Source organism: Aythya marila, assembly GCF_965140915.1.
Source record: "Aythya marila genome assembly, chromosome: 1".
Taxonomy (NCBI): Eukaryota; Metazoa; Chordata; class Aves; order Anseriformes; family Anatidae; genus Aythya; species Aythya marila.
In genome coordinates, this window is record NC_139042.1 from 20,656,585 (window position 1) to 20,677,396 (window position 20,812).

At 39.1% G+C, this 20,812-nt stretch overlaps 1 protein-coding gene across 7 annotated transcripts in view; it reads left to right on the forward strand.

Annotated features, from left to right (window-relative positions):
- Nucleotides 1-15,191, forward strand: part of NUP58 (nucleoporin 58) — a 36,215-nt gene extending 21,024 nt beyond the window's left edge. For 2 of the 7 annotated variants that reach the window (XM_082759747.1, XM_082759748.1), the window contains exons 14-16: nt 5,962-6,060; nt 8,776-8,871; nt 12,913-15,003. In XM_082759747.1, coding sequence (XP_082615873.1) covers nt 5,962-6,060; nt 8,776-8,871; nt 12,913-13,082 — 365 coding nt within the window. In that variant the 3' untranslated portion in view covers nt 13,083-15,003. Of the gene's footprint in view, nt 1-5,961; nt 6,061-8,775; nt 8,872-12,912; nt 15,004-15,073 lie in introns of those variants that run through there. The other 5 variants (XM_082759750.1, XM_082759751.1, XM_082759752.1 and 2 more) reach the window with 4 other exon arrangements.
- Nucleotides 15,192-20,812: the final 5,621 nt, after the last annotated feature.

Genomic DNA, 20,812 nt, shown 5'->3' on the forward strand with positions numbered 1-20,812 from the left:
GGGTCCTGAATATCAGGAGTTGAATTGATATCTAATCGTTTAGCAGAAATAATAGCCTCTGTTTAATTTTACTTGAACGTGGGTGGATATGTCTGTCAGCAAATTATGGAAAAGCTTAGGTAACTGCGTTCTACCATTTATTTTCTAAGATGTATGCCTGTGTGTACTGGAAGTTAAATTAGCACCTTTTCCCTTCCTTGTCTTATAAACAGCAGTCATATTTTGAATTAGTTTAATTAAAGACCTATTCAGCAACCACCTTAGTGAGTTTGACGAATTATTAGGCTGTCCTTGCCCTCTCCATAGAAGGAAACAAAGGTGCTTCCAGCCCTGACCCTTATAAACAGCAAGGAGATGTGTTTAAAGGACAAATATGATGAAATACTGAACCCAACAGAAAGTGAAGTCATTATGAAATATTTCTATTTTAAATTTCTTTTGTAGTCCTGTGTCTTCCTCTTTTTGCTGCTGTCTTAATCCATGGAAATTCAGTGGAAGTTACATCAGTAAAAGATTACATTTTTTAAACTGCCACACCAGCTTTGTGGCAGTTTAAAAACATAATCTTTTGTGCAGCCTAATGTTGCCAAAATAGTTCCTTCTCCCCCTGTCTTTCCTCCTTGTCTTTTTTTTTAAATACTCATCATGATCATTATGGGATTAGTTGTGGTTACAAGTCATATACTTGAGATTCAAAGTTTTACTTGTGTTTTCATGAATTGTGGTGAGGGATTCAGATCTTCTCTTCCTGGTCCAGATTCTACAGAGCTGCCAATAACTTCAGTAAATTGATGCCACTTATGGCATGACTTCCCTAGTGTTTTCTTAGGGGTTAGGAGCGGAAAAAATGCAAATTTGACCCGTACCAGCATGCATGAGGTAAGGTGACTTTATACCTCAAGTTATGTTGTAACACCTTGTAGTGGAAAGAGTGAAGTCATCTTTTGTTTCTTTGTTTTTTGTGTGTGTTTTATTGTTTTGTTTTGTTTTAAATTAGGTTAGTGGCTTTGGCAGAGTATTTCAAAAGCCAAAAATGTGCCAACTTCAGGAGTGGTGCAGAGAGAACAAAGCCATTAACTTATTTCGCACATGCCAACAGAAGTAGGCAAGAACCTGAGTTTACTGCTTATTCAGCTGAAATACTGTTGTCCTCCATGAAACTTGCTTGATCACCTGGAGACTAGAGGTAGATTTAAGTGCCACTCAAAACATAAAGAATATTTAAAAAAAAAAAATAATAGAAAATAGGCTTAGAAATTGAAGTCATGTTACCTACGTCTGTGGCTCAAAAGAAGGATTAGTCAGGCCTTAGTTAGGCCTGAACTCTTTCAGAGAGAAACAGTCTTAAAAGCTTACTATGAAGGAACATTTCACAGCTTTCCTAGATTACTGATTTCAGTGCTTGACTTGTTCTCAACATCTTACCCAAAACTATAGCTTCAAATTTAGTCCACTACTTTTGGTTTTATTCTCAGTGGAAAAGGAGAATAATAATCTATTCTTTCAGTTTTGCAGGAATCTTTAAATGTTTGAAGATTGCCTCCTCATAGTTTCCTTTTTGTTGTTTGAGGAAAAGATTTCAGATGGCCATTTACTGCAGTATTACTGCAGTAAATATTTGCTTGTTTTAACTTTGTAGTGTTACGAGTTTCATAACATATTTCAGAATGGTTTAGGTTGGAAGGGACCTTAAAGCCCATCTGGTTCCACCCCCCTGCCATGGGCAGGGACACCTCCCACCAGACCAGGTTGCCCAAAGTCCCATCCAGCCTGGCCTTGAGCACCTCCAGGGATGGGGCATCCACAGCTTCTCTGGGCAGCCTGTGCCAGGGCCTCACCACCCTCTTAGTGAAGAATTTCCTCCTAATATCTGATCTAAATCTCCTCTCTTGTTTTAAACCGTTCCCCCTTGTCCTATCATTATCTGCTCAAGTGATAAATCTTTACCTTGTTATAACCCCTTTTTAAGTATTGAAAAACTGCAGTGAAGTCTCCCTGGAGCCTTCGTTTCTCCAGGCTGAACATCCCCAGCTCTCTCAACCTTTCTTCCTAGGAGAGGTGTTCCAGCCCTCTGATCATCCTTGTGGCCCTCCTCACGTCCTTCTGGTGCTGGGGCCCCAGCCCTGGATGCAGCACTCCAGGTGGGGCCTCACCAGGGCAGAGCAGAGGGGCTCAATCCCCTCCCTCCACCTGCTGCCCACCCCTCTGTTGGTGCAGCCCAGGACGCAGTTGGCCTCTGGGCTGCAGGCACGCACTGCTGGCTTTTGTTGAGCTGTTCATCCACCAGATCCCCCAGGTTATTCTCTGCAGGACTGCTGCCAATGAGTTCTTCTCCCAGTCTGTGCTCCTGTCTGGGATTGCCCTGACCCAGGTGCAGCACTTTGCATTTGATAAACTGTCCACTGGAAGTTAATCACGTGTATTTCTTTGCAATCTCTAGATCCATACGAGTGGGATAGAGGGGGTAGGATATTAGAAGGTTATGAGAGAAAAGATGAGGAAATGGGGTATATGAAAGGGGTCTGTGTAATACCTGACCTGCCATTGTTGTTATTGAAGATAAGAATAAAACAAGAAAATTAATCTGGGCTTTAATGTTTTCTTGACTAAAATCTAATGTATGGTACTCTAATATTGGGGGATCAGGATGGTTAGTCTCTTAAAAAATATTTGATGTTTACATGGTGAAGTCTATTTCATCAGGTTAAATTAGTTACTATTCTTTCTCTGAAAAGGTAATTTATTCTAAATTTGTTTTCAGAAGTCAAAGGTTTAGTAGCTACGTCTAAACTGTGGGATCAGGGAATGTTTCCCCAGTTCCCTGGGTGTAGATACGCACCCCATTTATGTTTTCTTTTTATACCAAGGCATGTCTGGCTTCCACTGAAACAAGGCCAGTGGATCCTGGGCGTAGTGGAAGAAAGGGAGCAAAGATAAGGCTCCACTGGTATCCTGGGGTGGATCATCAGGACACCAGCATTGTGTTGTGCACGGTGAAGCACAATTTCTGTGCAGTTTTATTGAAGCTAGAGTTATTAAAATTGTTTGTCTTGTCTGCATGCAGCTTTTCTCCCTGGTTTAGCACCTTTGCTCTGAGCACAGCTTTATGGGTAGCAGTGGGGCTGGTTATGCTTTTGTGCAGCAGTAGCTAGTGATAACCACTGCCTCACTTGCACCTTCCCTGAGCAATTTTTAACAGCGTGGAAGTTCAAATGTTGGGGGCTGGTCTGCCTATCGCTATTGATGGGTCTAAAGTGAAAGATTTTAAAGAAAATTGAAGCCAAATGAATTAAGAGCAGTAAATGCACGAGGCTGAAACAGATCTTTTCCTGGTGAGACTAAGTTGTCTTAAATAATTTTCAAGCTCACCTTTCCTCTGCTTTAAAAATAAATAAATAAACAAAATTCCCCTATGTGCCCCCAAGAACTTAGCTACTCTCTCCTTACCTGGTGAAGTGCAGAGTTAGTCGAGGCATTATCAAGCTATTAGCACACTTTGTTATGTTTTGGCTTGACTCTTGAGATTAAAGAGCTAATAGAAAATGATACTGGATTTTTTTATAGCACTTAAATTACACAAGTTAAAAAAATAAATGATACTAATCTTGGTTAAAACTAGTCAATGTATTACTTTGTCGGAATCAGATTGAAGTTGTGACACTAAATTTGTTCACTGTCAGGACCAGCTGTGCTACAAAAATCGCACACTGTCACTTTGGCAAATCTTGCTGCCCTGTCTGGACTCTGTAGTGGGTCCTGTTCTTTAACTGAAATGCTCCACAGGGCAACATAGCAAGGTATAAAAGTGTTAAAAGGCTTGTTATAAAGAACTTGTCTCGTACCTGTAATAGCCAGAAGTGCCAATTTTTGCTAGTACTTTTGGCATTGAAGAACCTTTTATTACTAATTTTTTTGCTATTGAAAATTATGTTTACTTACAAGAGCTATAACTAGCGATGATGCCTTCAGAACATTATGGTACAAAATCAACAAATATCCTATGCTGTTGCTCAATGAAAAGCTTGTTAGCCTAAGGTATGTGATCCTGTTTTATATAATCTGAGGTGTTTTAGAATAATGTTTTTTACTGGCTCTGAAAAGCATGTTGCATTGGGGTGGGGGGAAGCTTTGCCTGGAGGACTGTAGTGTTTTTGTTTAAGGTCTTCCACTAACAGTGCCTCCTACTGAGATAGCAAACCTGTGCACTCCCTTTAGTGGAGAAGGAACTGGATATGTGTTTGGGGCTTCTTTTAGTTTATTAGATGACTGACTTGTGTAGGGTTTCTTGTTTTTTATTGATAAAAAAATAAATCTTATTTTATAAGAGCTGCTAGGTAGATGTGTCAGTATTTAAACTGGATGTAAACAAGTTTAGTTTGGAATTTATGTGAACATTTGCAATTAAAACATCTGGTATACTTTCTTTAGTTGAAAAACTAGCTTGGGTTTTCCAACTATTCCTGCTAAGCAGAGACTGAAAGCTAACAACTTTTAGTTGCCCTTAAAATTTAGTTTAACACTACTTGGAGTATGCAGATGTCATTCAGCTTGGATCACAGGAATTTTGTGTTCCTTGCAAAAATGTTACTTTTCAATGTACAGTGCCTTTCACTTGATTCAAAAGGATTTTCCATTTAAAGCTTCAAAAACTGAACTGATTTTAAAAAGCTTGAAATGCTTATGTTTTAAAACTTCAGATAAATGTTAGTTACAGGAAGCTTTGTAGTATGAAGGATGGTGCTTTGAATGAAATTAAACCCAAATTTTAATAACTCTTTAGGAAAATGACTGAAATCACTGGAGCTTTATAGTGATATTAGAGTAAATAATGACTTTCACACATATAATACATAAAGTATGCTCAAAGGTGGAGAAGCTTGTGTTAAGGAAAGATGCAAATGTGTGTGGATTAAGAGTTTGGCACTGTATTTTGTATTCAATGATGAAACTTTTTAACTAGTGCACTGAAAACTGTGCTTGAAAAAGACAGGAATATGATTGTACTGTGAAAACTGTCAAAATATATTATTTATCAGAATTAAGTATTTTAAAATGTGCTAGTAACAGGCTAGCGAGTTGATTCTCATTCCCCAAGGTTTAAAAAGAAAAAAAGGAAAGAAAAAAAAAAAGAAAAGGAACTGAGGCTGTAAATTTTATCTTGGCAGACTGAAAATGTTTATTGACAGTCCTGCATCTTAGTGGGGATATGCAGGGAAACTGTCAGCTTTTTTAGTTATGGGACAAACTCTTGACTCTGAAATTTTGAATGTATCTAATTCATTAAGGTACACAGAATTGTGCCTTTTGTAAATGTTTATTTAAACAGGTGGTTTGACTAGTTTACCTTATTGAATGGTGTAATGTAGCAGAGCTCAACAGAACTCAGTTATCACTTGTGTGGAAAAAATCGAATTGTCATGTTACTGTGTAATTGACTTGCTTAAAAATGAACAATAAATTTAATAAAATAAAGTCATTGTCTTGTTTTTTATCATAGTGTTCTGTTTAAATTTGGATGGAATATTTGAAAATTCCTATTTATTAAATTAACATAGCTTTAGAGTAGTGTCAGTTCTTACATTTTTAATTTGAAGTTTATCCCTTTGCTGGTTCCATTAATACAGGTGGCTACATGTTACCTACAGTTCTGTCAAGATTTTGATTAATGATTAATGCATTAAGTTTAAGGTGAAACTGCTCAAGTTTTAAAAATACTAAATGGTGTTTTTGATTTTATTAGTTTTGGGAAAGTTTCACCTTTTTGCAGTCAGTGTTCTCTTAGGTTTTTATCAGGTGGACGTGGAGGCAGATAAGTGAGGAATTTTGAGGTAAAGCTTGGGGTCTTAATGGGATTTAATGAAAGCAATGATGTTCACATGATCGAGTACTTGAATAAATAAATAAAGGACCTCTGTACTATGAAAGAGTAAGGCAAGTTTGTTCTCATTTTTTTTATACCAGGGCCACAGCCATCTCTGGGAGTTAGTTTTGGAACGCCATTCGGCTCAGGTATTGGCACTGGCTTGCAATCAAGTGGCTTAGGTTCTTCAAGCCTTGGAGGTACACTTTAACTTTTCTAATGTTTCCTTGAATTATTATACCGCACATCTGAATCTCTTGTAAACCTTAAACTCCACTAAGAGGGTGATCTGTTTCAGGGCAAGACCTTTGCAGTTGGCAGTCTACACTTTCCAAACTTCTCCATGCCTTGCAGAAAGTTACTAAGGTTAATAGAGTATTATAGTGAAAACCCCATGATGAAAAATATGAAGTTTTCACAAAGGAGTTGATCCTTTAGCTAGGGAAGTGCATCAAGAACATCCTTCTGTAACTACAGCTTGCATTAATTTGTTGCATAATTGAAAGTTGGGCACATGGGAACATGCTATGACTAATTCACCGAAGTTCTTCACCTGTTATATACAGCTACAGTTTGGGGATCCTGCTTGGTACAACATTTGCTTTATCTGTCACTGTACATCAGTGCTGAGGTGGGAGGGGAAAAAAGGTCTTTCTCAAGCTCCAAAACAAAGCAATGTTTGAAAGTGAGGGGGAAAATACTTAACCAAAATACTGATTAATAGTGCTTATGGGGGACATATACCAAGAGGACTCATGACTGTTTCAGAGTAGGTGGTAATAAGAAAATAAAATTTAAATGCACATCTACATTTTTAATTTGTATGTAATGAATTTTCAGAAGTAGAACTAAAAGTGGAAAAGTGATTATCTGCATGTAAAATTTCTTGTCTTAGATCAGTGGGGTTCCTACAGGGCAAATCAACAGACACTAGTGTCTTCTCTCCCGTGTGAGATCTGCAAAGACAATTGTTATATCTGAGCACAAACAATGCGTTGTGTTACACCCGGTCCACATTTCAGCCACAGTCTGCAGCTGTGCATTTGGATCGTTGAGCATAATATGAAAATCGCTGTTGTAACATCTCAAATGCTATCACCAGCTGTTGGAAAGATGTAACTGCTGTGATGCATAATGCTTGAAGATTGCATCAGTTTTATCTTAAACGATGATCTTGAAATTATCTTTGTCTACCAATGTGCCTTCTCATCAGTTTTTAAGCTTTCTCAGATTTAAAAAAAAAAAAAAAAGCCCCTACACCAAACAGGAAAAATAACTGAGAATAGTGGGCTGAATGGAGAATGATTGTGGTTTATCAGGTTATTCCCACAATGTTTTAGATGCCTTAAACATACAATTCTTCCTTTTCAACCAAAGAGACTATAGGTTACAGACTGGCAAAATTGATGAACACAGATAAACAACATAAACTACAGAACATTTTATTTTAAATTGATGGACATCTGCTCCTAGTTTTGTCTTAGAGGCCTAACTTGTATTCTTCGCAAGTTCTTTGATTAGGAAGTCACTTGCTTTTATGTCATCTCATATATAAATTTATATGAAGTTTTGGTCTTTTGACAAATCAAGGAAACCTCCTAATGGAAGCAAGTGTAGAATACAGAAGCACGTGCAGAATACCCTGCAGTGGTGCTCATGGAATCCAATGAGCAGAATGAATGCTTCAGCCTTTCAGATTTTTATTTTTTTAAACAGTACAATTCTTAACATCTATTGTTGAAACTGCATTTTAGCTAGGAAACATGCTGTCTTGCTATGATAAATAGTCTGCGAATTTTATTAGTAACAATTGTATAAGCTTTTGCACTCAAGGATATAAGATAAGTAGCGTATTGATCCTATGCTTCATGAAATGCTGATACAGGTAATTGCCTGACTCTTGGTAATTCATTTCCAACTAGATATGAGAAAAAAAGTATCTTTCAAAATATCTTGCATTCAAATGATACTTTCTATTCCATAAAATTAAAACTCTTTACGAGTATTTTCCCTAACGCTTCAAACAAAAGATGGGGGCATAATTTCATTGAATATAAATATTGTTCTTATTTTGGTAACTTCTTCAGATAAGGGGGGAGAAAAAAAGTCTCTTCATTTTACCTCACCTCTATCTCAAACTGCAAATATCAACTTGCTTTTCCTTTTCTTTGAAGTCACTTCATGCTAATAACACACATTAAAATTCTAAAATATTTACAGTATGAAGTTATAAATAACAATTGCAAAATTAACAAAATGAGTTTTATTACAGCTATACAGTTGTCACTCTGCATTTTACATTTTTTCATTTAAAAAAAAAAATCTAGAAATTATATTTCTATTGCAGGTTCTATCTTATTTTGTCACGTGTTAGGTAAAGCTGATCACCAGTAAGCTTGGAATTGGGGTCGAGTAAACCCTGAATTGAACCAGATGTAAACTCAAGATAAAGCTTGCTTTCTTTAAGTGTAGAGTTCTTTCTCTTGGAGTTCTTTTGGATGAAGATTACGGCTTTCTTTAACGGAAGTCATGTAACTTGTGCTTCTTAGTTTTGGCCCATTTGGTATAGTGTATTCTTGACAATTTAACAAATGGCTAAATTGCTGTTAAACTCAGCTGATTGCTGTTAAACGTGGATTCTCCACCTGCAATCGCTTATAGTTTGTTCTTTTACTCAGTTTTGTATTTGGAAGGAAATAATTTTCTCAGAGGCTTTCATGTTTGCGCTGCTTTTTTCAAGAAAGCAATGCTATGTTGAGATTAAGATACACTTGATGCACTAGCCTCAGGAATATTTGTTTACCAAATAATGCTTAGAATTATGTTTAGTTTTAGAATACTTGCCCCAGACCTATATATCTTTAATTGTTGTGTCTGTAATTTTTTGTTATATGTCTTTACTATTATTCTACTAGGATTTGGAAGTAGCTCTGCCTTTGGAAGTAGTGCCACAGGAGCATCATCGTTTGGGTTTGGAACTACAAGTAAACCATCAGGAAGTCTAAGTGCAGGTTGGTTTATTTTTCTTGAATTCACATTTATCTTAAAGCAAAAGTTCTATAATCAAACTACTATTATACAGTCTTAAAAAAGCTCCTGACACAAATATGCTTAAAATTGCATGTATAAGTAACAATGAGAGTAACTGTTTACTTGCTAAATGTGTCTTCAGAAGTTTTTTTGGCTTTATTAAAGGTCTTGGCAGTATCAACTAAGTATTATTTTTCATTTAAAGGTCTTTATCTAGTTAAACAGGAGAATGTGCATCAGATTGGATCAGTTGCGACCTGAGGCACAGAAATGCAGTTAGTACTTGAATGCATAGGTTATAGTGTTACTGAGCTATTGAAATTAGTGCATAAATCTGTGATAAACGTACCTGTAATTTAACTTTAAATAAAGAAATTGAAATTATTTTTGTAGATGTCTGGAAGGCTTCCTTAAAACTCTTTTTTGCTTATCCTTGATGTCCTAAATAGCAGGTTACAGGTAGCATATCTTTGTAGATATCTAGAATTCATGTGTTAACTAGTTTGAAAACTCTTCTGTGGCAATTGAGTTAACTATCTCAGTATCATTTCACTTCTTTGGTTTTATTTTCTTGGTAGTGAGAAGATGAAGATATTGATGTAGTTTCTCCATAACTCAGATGTCTAAAACCTTAGTCACTTCTGCAGCTTACATCTATTCTACAGCTTGCATCTATTTATTTACTTTTTAAATAGGAGTTTGTTTCTGAAGCTTGTAGCTTACTGTGGTCTGTCGTATAGTCTTCAGAGACAGATTGAAGGAGTATCATGTCTCCTGGGATTAGCTTTTGGTAGCATGTTTGTTAAAGAAGTTTCTCTTTTATAAAAAAAATAAAAATAAAAAAAAAAAATGCTGTTATAACCATAGTAAATGGTTGTTTATTAGTCAGCACCCAGAACATTACCTTGGGCCAGTACCTTGTTAGTTGCTGTGCCTTTTTTGTTCCTTGGTTACTGTTAGGTACTTTACAGGCCTAGTTTGACAGAATAACCGTAAGCTTTGTGTTATAAGGTGGAAATACACAACCAGCTTAGTGAGCTATTTAGCATCATGAACACCCTAGTAAATTTTTGATGGAACATCTCTGATTTTTCAGTATGCAGTTCTAAGCATCAACCTTTTTTTGCTTATTTTTAATACCAGAAACAAGTCAAAACTTGCACTGCTTGAATTTTTATTCTTTCTTTATAATATTTCAAATAATACTACAGAATTTCAAGCTGCTGGGTTGCAGAGTATATAGCTTAATTTTCAGTGTATTTAAAAATATAAGAATAAAATTAGTTTTATGGATCAGTTGTCCACCACTAATGAGGTATCAAGCCAAAGTAAACAAATAGTTTTACTATCTTGGTGGTGAGCAAAGACAATTTAGATGTCACTTCACAGCATTCCTCAAACCAGGCTCTGCTATGGTGGCAGTGCTCCCAGTCTCTGTTCAGCAGTGCAGATGAGTTGGATCCAATTAAATACGGATTGTTTTCAGTTAACTCAAGAGTCACAGACCCACAAAGTGATAATCAGGAACATAAACAACTAAATGTAATTCCCAACGTTTCGTGCTTATAAAATAGTGTTCATGAAAATCTTCACCTAGACTGGGACTACACATTAAAAACCTCCGTAAAGGTTTGGTAGTCCTGAAGCATATTAACTTTTACGTCCAAAATCCTATGCTGCATAGTTTCTGAATTGCATATGATCTGTAGTCAGACTTTAATATGTATGTATAAATGGGTTTAAATGATGAGGCTAGCAATGTTTTTTTTTTTTAATTTGTGTGTCCTATTTCTTAAATAACACTTATAAAACAAGCTTGTTTCTGGATCCTATATTACTTACCATAAGATAATTGTATCTTATTTCTGAATCTTTCTTGAAATAGTTGGGAGATCGTGGGAATTTGGATGCATGGATATACGGATGTATAATTAATTTAAAAATTTAATTTATAGGAAGTGTACTGTCATCCTTTCTCTCTGAAACACAGACAAAGCTTTCTTCCATTGTGGAAAGCCAACTCTTAAGAAAAGTTAATTCCCAAGTTAATTCCTCTTAATTCCCAATTCCTTATTCATCTGATGGCAATCAAAAAGGTTGCGTTGAGGGGGGATGTTGTAAAGAGCCTTAATCCCTAAAATCATGGGAAAAGGGGGGAAAAAATAAACAGAATTTATAGAGATGATGTTGGGGGGGACATAGAGGGTGTCACATTATTTTGATGAAAACTGAAATGCTAGACATGCTTTGAAGAGCTGAGTTGGGAATTTGGGTTGGAGAACTGTTGTTATTGAAGAATAGCTATGACCAGGTTCTAAATATGGGGCATTTAGTAAATCAGTTAGGGCTGTGCTGGAAATCCCTTTACATTTAGAGCACTTATTGTGGAGTGGAGATAGGAGAAGGGAATAGATTGCCTTTGAGATCTGCTGTTTATCCCTGTAGCATTAAAACAAACAAAAACTGTTATTGGGAAAGTTTGTATGATTTATTTGGCTTGCCTACTTGAAGGGCTTGTCCGAAATTTATTGAATTGCTTGAGTGTGTGTAGAGAAGAGCAATGAAGCTGGTGAGGGGACTGGGAAACGAGACAGGAGCAGCTGAGGGAATTGGGGTTGCTTAGTCTGGAGAAAAGGAGGCTGAGGGGAGACCTTATCAGACCTCTGTGAGAGGAGGGCGTGGGTCTCTTTTCTCAGATGGCAAGTGATAGGATGCGAGGAAACAGTCTCTAGTTGTGCCAGAGAAGGTTTAGATTGGATATTAGAATTTCTTCACAGAGAAGGGTGGTAGCATTGGGATGGGGTGCCCAGGAAAGCAGTGGAGTCCCCATCCCTGGAGGTACTGAAGAGAGGTGTGGACAGAGTGCTTCGGGGCTTGGAGGAAGCAGAGGTGTGAATGCCCAACGAGCGAGGTGTACTCTGAGGTCCTGAAGGGAGATGCTAAGTTTGTGCCTTCAAAGGGCAGGTGGTCACTTACTTTCTGAAAATATTTGTTTAAACCTAAGTAATACTTACTTCAACAAAGAAATTGTTGATCATCTTGTAGCTGTGGTTCAAGACTGTGCAAACACTCCTAGAAGTGAGCTATTCCATAGCTGATCCTTCCTTGCAACAGGAACAAGACTGAATGTATATCTTGTTCAAAGTTTATTCCTAAAGATTTTTGAGTATTCTGTGTAAGAGTTGGTTTTCTTTTTCTTAAAAGAATTTTATGGGACAGAGCCATTTAGATGAATTTCCCTTTTGCCTTTTTACACTTTTGTGGCTGTCCTAAATGGTACTTGTATCCTACCAGCTATTATTTCCAGGTCATATCTAAATTAACAAACACATTTTCAGTCTTCTGTCATGCAGCTTATGCATCTCTTTCTTTCTAACGCTACTCAAAGTCCATACGGCCTTCCCTGCATTCTTCAAAATAATGCCTGCAAGCAGAAGCAGCTATATGGAGGTAGTTCATGTGCACTTTAGCCTTGCCTTTGGAACTCCTGGCACCATAGACCACATACAGCTTTACTGTGAATTGTATTCATGATGTTTTCTATAGAAAGCAGTGCTTATGTGCAATCTCAGGTACATTCTTGAAGTAATAAGTTAGTTTAGGAAGAACAGCTTAAGTTTATTAGAGACTTTTTCATCCATGAGACTCTCAGGTGAAAGATTTCTTCTTTTAAAATCTTACTTAGTATTCTGAGTTAGCAGGAAAATGGAGGAATGCACACGAGGCTGGGGGCTGTTCACAGCTTTGCCATGAACCTGCTGTGAGGCGAGGAGTGCAGGCCATGGTCTGCTTGTACTTCTGCCTTCCCTCCCACCCTGCTTTATGCACATAACCATCTAAATATATTCTGCATACTTAGACTGAGAGCTTGAGGAGAGGATTACAGTTCTTCTGTTGTACTATTTCAGATTGGTATTGGTAAATATTGGTAATACAGTAGCTGGTGTTAACAGCTTCAAGGAGAACAGAATTGCTATCCTGATGTAACTTATGTTTTAAAATATTTTTGCCTCCCTCACAAGGCTTTGGCAGCTCGACTACATCTGGGTTTAACTTCAGCAATCCTGGCATCACAGCATCAGCTGGTCTGACGTTCGGGGTGTCTAATCCTGCATCTGCAGGCTTTGGGACAGGAGGGCAACTTCTTCAGCTGAAGAAACCTCCAGCTGGAAACAAGCGAGGGAAAAGATAGGCACCCCTTTTAGGGAAGTGGAAGTGAATCAACTTTGTTCATCTGAAAAGTCTATTTTTCTAGATTGATGCATTAATTCAGTTGCATCCCGTGAGATTTATAAAAAATAAAATTAAAAAAAAAAATTTGCTACTTTTCCCTAGTCTGAAATACGAAATGAATCATATTGAACAGCTATTTTCTTGTGAATAGAATCCCGTTTATGTATTTTTATTTTTGGCCCTAGTTTTAGAAATGTTCTATACTGCATTATTAAAGAATCTTGTAAAACCATCTATTTAACCTACTGTTAGTAGCAGAATATTTTTTGTTAATAAGCTTTATACCATATGAATATATGCATATTTGTTTTTTGTACAGATAAAATATATTCTAGTACAAATACTAGAGTTCATATCTTCTGTTCCTGGATATGGCCTTTAAATCTACTTCAGGGTGTTTTTGTGTATATGGATGTAAATATATACAGTACAGTGCACACATCTGTGTGTATGTCTGTGTATATATATATGTATAAAATAAAAACAGATGTGCAAACCTTGCCCCACAGACAGGTCTCCTCTTCTTTGTGTGTTCTGTTTCTCCGTGTTACTCTCTGGTTCCACATTTTGAGGTTCTTCTGAATTTCAGGTAGTGGGTCCCAGGCTGTGTCATCCGCTTCTCGTGTTCTGTTGTTTAAGACCAGCTGAAGTACAATGTTTACTATTTCACGAAGCTTGGTGTGTATGTACAGTGTTTAGGAGCTGTGGTTTTTGAACCCTTTACTTTTACCCATTTAGCAGCCAACTCAAAAGAAGAATCTGATACTGACACAGACATTTCATAGGTAACGTTCCCAAACTGTTTCATTTTATTTTTTCTCCTGAGCTGCACAGTGAGATGTTGCAGGATTTCAGTGGAAAGCTCAGGGTTCTACGAAGTTTGCTTGCAGAGTTGTCAAGCTGGATGAGCTTTTCCCTGCAGTTGGAGGGGATAAGGATATACTATTGCAGTGAAAACCTGAATTAAATGCTACAAAACAGTTGATTCACCAGCTTCTTCTAGTCAGTGCTACCTGCATTGACATAAGAGCTATTGCATATCTGTTTTCAATACAAGGTATAGTACAGTAAGTTGCTGCTAAAGAATTGAAAAAAATGATGTGATTTGAAGGTTAAGCTACTGCAACAGTAGAGTCTGAATCTAGCATCCTACATCTTAGCTGCTTGTGCTGTGTTTCCAACTCTGAAATAGCTGGACAAGACCTTAAGGAGGTACCACCCTATGTGAGAGAAATAATAGATCCATTTAATCTTTGCAAATAGAGATACAGGCTGAAGTGTGAGTGAATGTGGAGCTTTGGAGTTGTGTTGCTGTTTCTAGATGATGTTTTGTATATAACATGCATCAAATTAATATTCACAATCATTTTCACAAAAGCACCTTTTTTAAAACAGTTACAGAGCGTAAGATTTTTTTTCTAGTACTGAGCGAGTTATTTGCTTTCTCTTGTTGAAGTGTTATTACCATTTTGTATGTTTTGGAAACGTCTGCATTCAGTAGCGGTTGCTTTTTGACAAATGTTCGGTTTATCACTTGATCTGGTAAAATTGAGGGAAACTGAGCACAGAATTCTTCCCTTTTGTACACCTGTATGTTATTGCATCTTTGTGACCCTTCCCCTAAGAAGGGATATAATGTGTGTTTTTTTTTTTATGTCTGGGAAAACTAAAAGTTTATTTTGATTTTGACCTTTTAAAAACTGCTTGGGCTGCAGTCAAAACCGTAACGTTTGTATTCCTTTGTTATTGCTTTTTTGATAGTTAATATGTTAAACCACTGGACTTTTCTTGTAATGTATCGATTTGTGAAACTAATTCTAAGTGTGTACTGTTTGTCCATATGTGCAACAACTTACCATTGTGCAAACAATAAAACATTAATGCTGTGATCCTTGTAATACATATTTGCCTATTTCAAAGATCATTTCCTCTTGTCTTCCTCTGTTACAGGACAAACAAAACCATCACTGGCTAATACGTAGAATTGTTTTTCCCGGAACTTGGAGTAAAATTGTTCTTTCTGAAGTTATGGCGCTGATCTCTGGATGGAAAGGGAGGGCTGGGGGGAAGGAATATGTTGAGGTTTTGTCTAGAATCTCTTAACGCTGGCTGTATAAACCTCAGTGGTGCTGTAATGTAACACAGCACGGGGTGTATTTTTTGTGAAGTCCAAGGCAGTCTGAGCCTCCTGTGTACCTGTGTTGTTGTTTCTTTTCATGCCAAGGCAATAGTTTTTAGCCTAAGTAGAAAAATGATTATGTAATAAAATAATTGCATGCTGAAGTACAAACAAGTGGCCAAAATGGAATTTGAAGTAATTCTATTCCCAAAACATTACTCTGGTTGTTGAATTTAGCCATGGTTTTCATGGATCAGCATTACATATATTATTATTTCATTTTTTTCAATGTAAACTGATATAATACAATTAATGCACAAAACGTAGATACGTTCATAGTTGAATAAGTTTTTCTACAAGGTGTGTCAAGAAGTTGACCTGTACTTAAACACCATGAAATGAAATAAGAGCAAATAATCCAGACTTTTAAAGAAAGAAAAATATGTACGGGAGGAAGATTGAGGTGGAACATATGTGGGATGTGATTCTCTTTAAGACATTGTCATACAGCTGTAATGTAAACTTATTTGTGGCCTCTTTTACCAGAAGGATTTTTTTCATTACTCTCACTACGTTACATGTAACAGGAGGTGTGCCTTGGTTTGCTTTCTTCTTGAACCTCCTCCTGGTCCAGCATCTCCCAACTTTCTTTGCTCTCAAATTTGTCTGTTTCTGGCAAATTTGGCAAATGTTTTGTGTGTATTGATGGCTTTCTTGTTCATTGGGAGGGAGGATGTTAATAAGGGGAAGCTGGATACAGTTCATGCATCTTCCTTACCATGAGCATCTGAAAGCCAAATCCTGGCATGTCCTTCCACCTATACATTCATAACATGACTGTTTTGAACCCTACTTGTATTTAAAAAAAAAAAAAAAAAAAAAAAAAAAAAGGTATAAAACTCAGGAATAAAGACTCTGACCTTTTTTTTCCTCTTTGACATCAGTATCAAAGAGGAAAACTCATTCTGGCTTTCTTTTTTCCCAGTCCTCTACTCACATATTAATAGTAGGAGTAATCCAAAATCTTACGTCAGCTCGGACCTGTAATGTCTCTGCAGAAGATATAAAGAAGTAACTTACAGTTTTTTTTGTGAGAAATTGAGTACCTGTATAGGAAAACCTGTCCTTGGTGTAGAATGTAACTCCGTTATGCACTCTAGAAGTTTATTTTATGAAAACCTCACAAGTTTACAAGGAAAAAACTGGCATGGAATAAAATAGTAAGTTACACACTTAACTGTGTGGATCATGCTGTCTAGCGCTTTCCATCCTCCCTTCTCCCTTCCCTTTTAAACGTGTATCTCTGGACGCTGCCACCTGCAAGTATCGTGGCAGGAGATCCACACAACCTCTGCTGAAAATCCCTGGCTGGGCTTGGGGAGGGGAGCGAGACCGAGGTGCTGCCTGCAGCAGTTCCCCGCTGCCTCACCCTGGAGCTTCAGCCCAGCTGTGGCATGCGGTCTCCCACCTCATGGACAGGTACGTTGCTGAGAGGAGGATGGAGGTGGTGAGGGGGGAGAGGAGAGGGTGTGGAGCACAGCCTTCCTGCTGCCGATGGGACAATTGGTTTTAATTTGCCTTGGGATCGCCTCTTCTGAATTCAGCGTTGAATGCTTGCATGCTGGTATCCTCGTAGTCCTAAATCAACTGGACCTGTAACAAATTTTGGTATTGCTTTAATGCGTAGCAGGTAGAAATACGTGATTGTAGAAGTTTCATTTTCTAGGTGGAAAAAAAACAACCACCTCCAAAAAAAAAAACATGAAAAATTAAAGGATTTTGTATCAGGATTCCAACAGCTCTGTTAGTGAGCGCTGCTTTCACCAGGTGGCAGGAGACAACCACTTTTACACTGCTACTGCAAAGCCCTCACAGGCACCGTTGTGCACCTTTTGTTTCCAGGTCACTCGCACGTTCTTGCACCTCTCTCTAAGGCTGTAGGGTTTTATTAAACTTCAGCATTTGATCGATCCCTGTGACTCACCTGGCTGCATGGCTGCAAACTTTATTATTTAATGCCTTTACTCAGTCTCAGGAGTTTAATTTTCACAGCCCATCACTGCAGTTGAGTGCCACGGTGAGGAAGCGAGTGTGCTGCTGAATCTAAAGCAATACCTCGCTTTTTCCAAAGAGTAGTTCGCCTTTTGCTTCCTTACCTTTTAGAAGTAAGGCAATTCTAGCTTATTCTAAACAGCTTATGATTGAGTTTAGAAGCTTCTGAAAAATTCTAGAAAAGCTTTTGGGTTGATTTTACTTCAGTTTGGGTATAGATTTGCCCCTACTAGGATATCAGGTCAAGTCTGCTGAACGCTTGCATGGGAAACTTGGAATGCATACTCCTGTCCTAACCAGGTCAATAGCTGAACCAGTGAAAGATGCCTCTACTTTGTTCAGCTAGGGTCCCAGACTGATGGATTTCCCTTTTTTTTTTTTTGTCTCTTTAACACAGGTGTCACTGTACGGCGTCTACTCGGACAGCACAAGGACAGCAGCTTGCTAGACAGTAGTGTAATTGTTTCCAAAACCCTGCGCTGATCGGAGGCTGGTAAATGCCACCTGAGCAATAAATAGCGTGTTGGCTCTGTGTGTTTGATGCGGTGTGTGGTGCCAGCAGGTTATGCTTCTGGGCTGATCATCCCAGGCACAAAAGCAAGCTAGGATGATGAGGTTTTGGTTAGACACTGGTTGTGCTAATAGTAAAAAGGGTGAGGAGCACAGACTAGATGAATAATCAAAAGCAAGTAGCAGTTTATTACCTGAAACTTAATTCTGAACTGTAATTTGGTACACTTGATAAGAGAAGTAAGTTCTTACAGGGAAGAAGTGGCAGGCAGCTTGAACAGACTTCTGTTTGGGTGAAACCTTGCAGGGGGTAGCACAAACTATGTACAGCTGGGTAGCTAAAGGTAGTCTACTAACTCCATGGTTAGGTACCTAAGTAGAAGCTACTCCAAACATCAAAAATCTCAAATCCTGTTAATGATAGCATTTCTTGGTTGTCTGGACTTCACATTCAGACCAGACAAAACTAGCAGAAGTGACAGCAGGAGGAAAGTGCTAGCTTTAACGTTTTGTAAATGTCTCTTAGCAATGTGAACCGTGTCACTTTCAAATAGGAAAATGTTCTTTTTAGTCTCTTATTTTGAGTGCTTCAGCCAGGGGCCGGCTGAAGGAGCTCCCTGCCACAAATGTCACCGCTGCCTACCCCTGTGGTAGCGGTGTGCGGCTTAAATCCCACAAACAGCTCTGGGGGAGCAGGCAGGTGTTGGCATGCCCCCAGCAGCTGAAGCAGGAGTGAGCTTTATCCCCAGGGAGGGTGAGACCTGCTCTGGCCATCAGCCGAGCTCACATGGTGCAGACCACGAGGGCGAAACTGCTTGCGTCTGCAGGACCAAAGTGAGGTTGATGCTGAAGCTCTGTTGTAAGTCAGCTCTGAGAGTAAAGAGGGAAGGGTTTTAACGCTGTTTGTGTTGGCTTTGGGTATGGTAATGCTCTGAGTGTGGGGGAGAAAAACCTAAGGGTTTGTTCTGTTTGTAGCAGTTGGTCATGGCAGTAATAATTCAATTAGGAAATGCACTCTCAAGCTGAAGCCACGCACATCAGCTTTTATCCTGTGATAGCAGGCTTGGGCCTGGGGTAAGTGGGAGCTCCGAAAATCCATGTGCCGAGACTCAAGGGGAGGAAGGTGGCAGCTGTATTCACTGTGGCCAAGGAGTCAGGCAGCACAAAGCCCCAAAGCCACCGTGAGATGGGCGCTGGGCTCAGCACTGACCCTGGGGGACATTTTCTGACAAAAAGCAGCATCTGTGATGTGTTGTGACATTGCCCCGGTGAATCTGGGAGGTGTCCCCAAGCACTTACAGATGCCCACTCACCTCGCTCCCTTCAGCCTACCTCCCTCAGCCCCCTTATCTCCAGCAGAGATGTGTTTTGGAGCCAGCCATGAGATAGGAGAGGTGTGCACGTCGCCTGTAACAGCGGGGTGCCGATGTCCCATGTCACTGCTGTGTGCACAGGGACACCGAGCACTGGGAGGAGAAGCCAAGTCCCTGCCCACTGGTGTGCTGGGTGCCTGTGAAGGTTCCCACCCAGGCGCCCAGGGAGCACGTGAGCCTCGTGTCACTGCAGCATAGGTCTTTTTTTTCTTTACAGCCCTTGACTCTTTCTGCAAGATGTTTCTTGGATCGTCTTGTTCTAATTATTTTCCAGGAAATGAGAGCCAATAAAAGAAAGCCTTTCTGTTATGAATAATTGTACTTTAAAATGTAGATATTAAATATGTTCCCTAAGCAGAAATAATAAAAAAAATAATCCAGCTCATTCAAGCAATACCACAATGAGAGCAGCAGTTTGGGCTTTCTAACAATGCCGACGGTGTTTAAATGATACCATAGGTATAGCTATGCTGCTATAAAAGATAGCTAATAACCAGGGCAAGAAGGGAAGGAAGCCCTGCTAATTAAGCTCATATATTCTGGCAACTATCCTCATCCCAGGAGTTACATCAGCATCGCCTGGCAGCAAAAGACGTGCTCTTGACCATGCCGGTTCTTGGTCCAAAATCTGTCTCTGTGGGGTTTCAGCGATGCTTCCCTTCCCACTAACTTCGCATGGGGGCAGCAAGGCATTGCTCTACGGGCAGGGGGATACGGTTCTACTGAGCAGTCACTCTGCCAGGACAAATATACAGAACGCAGGCATTTCTGACTCCAGTGTGGTTTGTTTATAATTAAAAAATAATTTTTATTATTATTATATATATACTTAATAACTAAACCCATACACCTTCAACCTGGCTTTCAGATGTGAATGGATTCCATTATTTTATATTGCCAGGAAGAGGAATCTGCTGGCGAAGTGTTAAGCTGCGATGCTGTGTGTGTACAAATCTAGCAGCACAAATCTGTCTGCTGCGATAAGCATGTCCTGGCTGTTATGTGCTGTGAGCTGAACATGAGAAACGTGGCAATTAGTGCTAGTTCTGTGGCAATTAGTGCTAGTTTTTCTCTGGGAGAAGGGAAGGGGGCGATTTCGGGTTCAGAGCTTTAACCCAGCAGCTGGAGTTGCGATGTTGTGGATCCAACTGCAGAACCAAGGAAGCTCCTGAATGCAGATTTTGAAGGTTTCTGAGGAGGGTGTGAAGCTGTTTGACAGGTTGTGATGGCAGATACACCAGCTAAACACAATGAGGAAGGTAGGTAAATGTGCCTGCTCAGTGTCCAGGGCTGGGCAGCGGGGAGCTGTTAATCTCCTTTGTACCAAAGTGGATAAAATCCACTTACTGTTTACAAAGAATGAAACAAAAAAACCCAAAGGGCCAGAGAAAAATGCGTCCATCAGCAGCCTGAAATCCATCTCCTCTGGGCCGAAAGGAAAACGGGACAGGAGCCGCTGCCATCGCTGTGCCCCTGTACCACAGAGGGAAGGCAGCAATTTGCAGAGCATGGGTTGGAAATGCAATAGGGGAAACAAAACATCCCAAAACATCACATGAGCAGCTTGTGGCAGCCCGGTGGGCCGCATGGCGGGGTTGGCCGTCCTGTGGGCTCTGAAGGTTTCCAGACAAAACA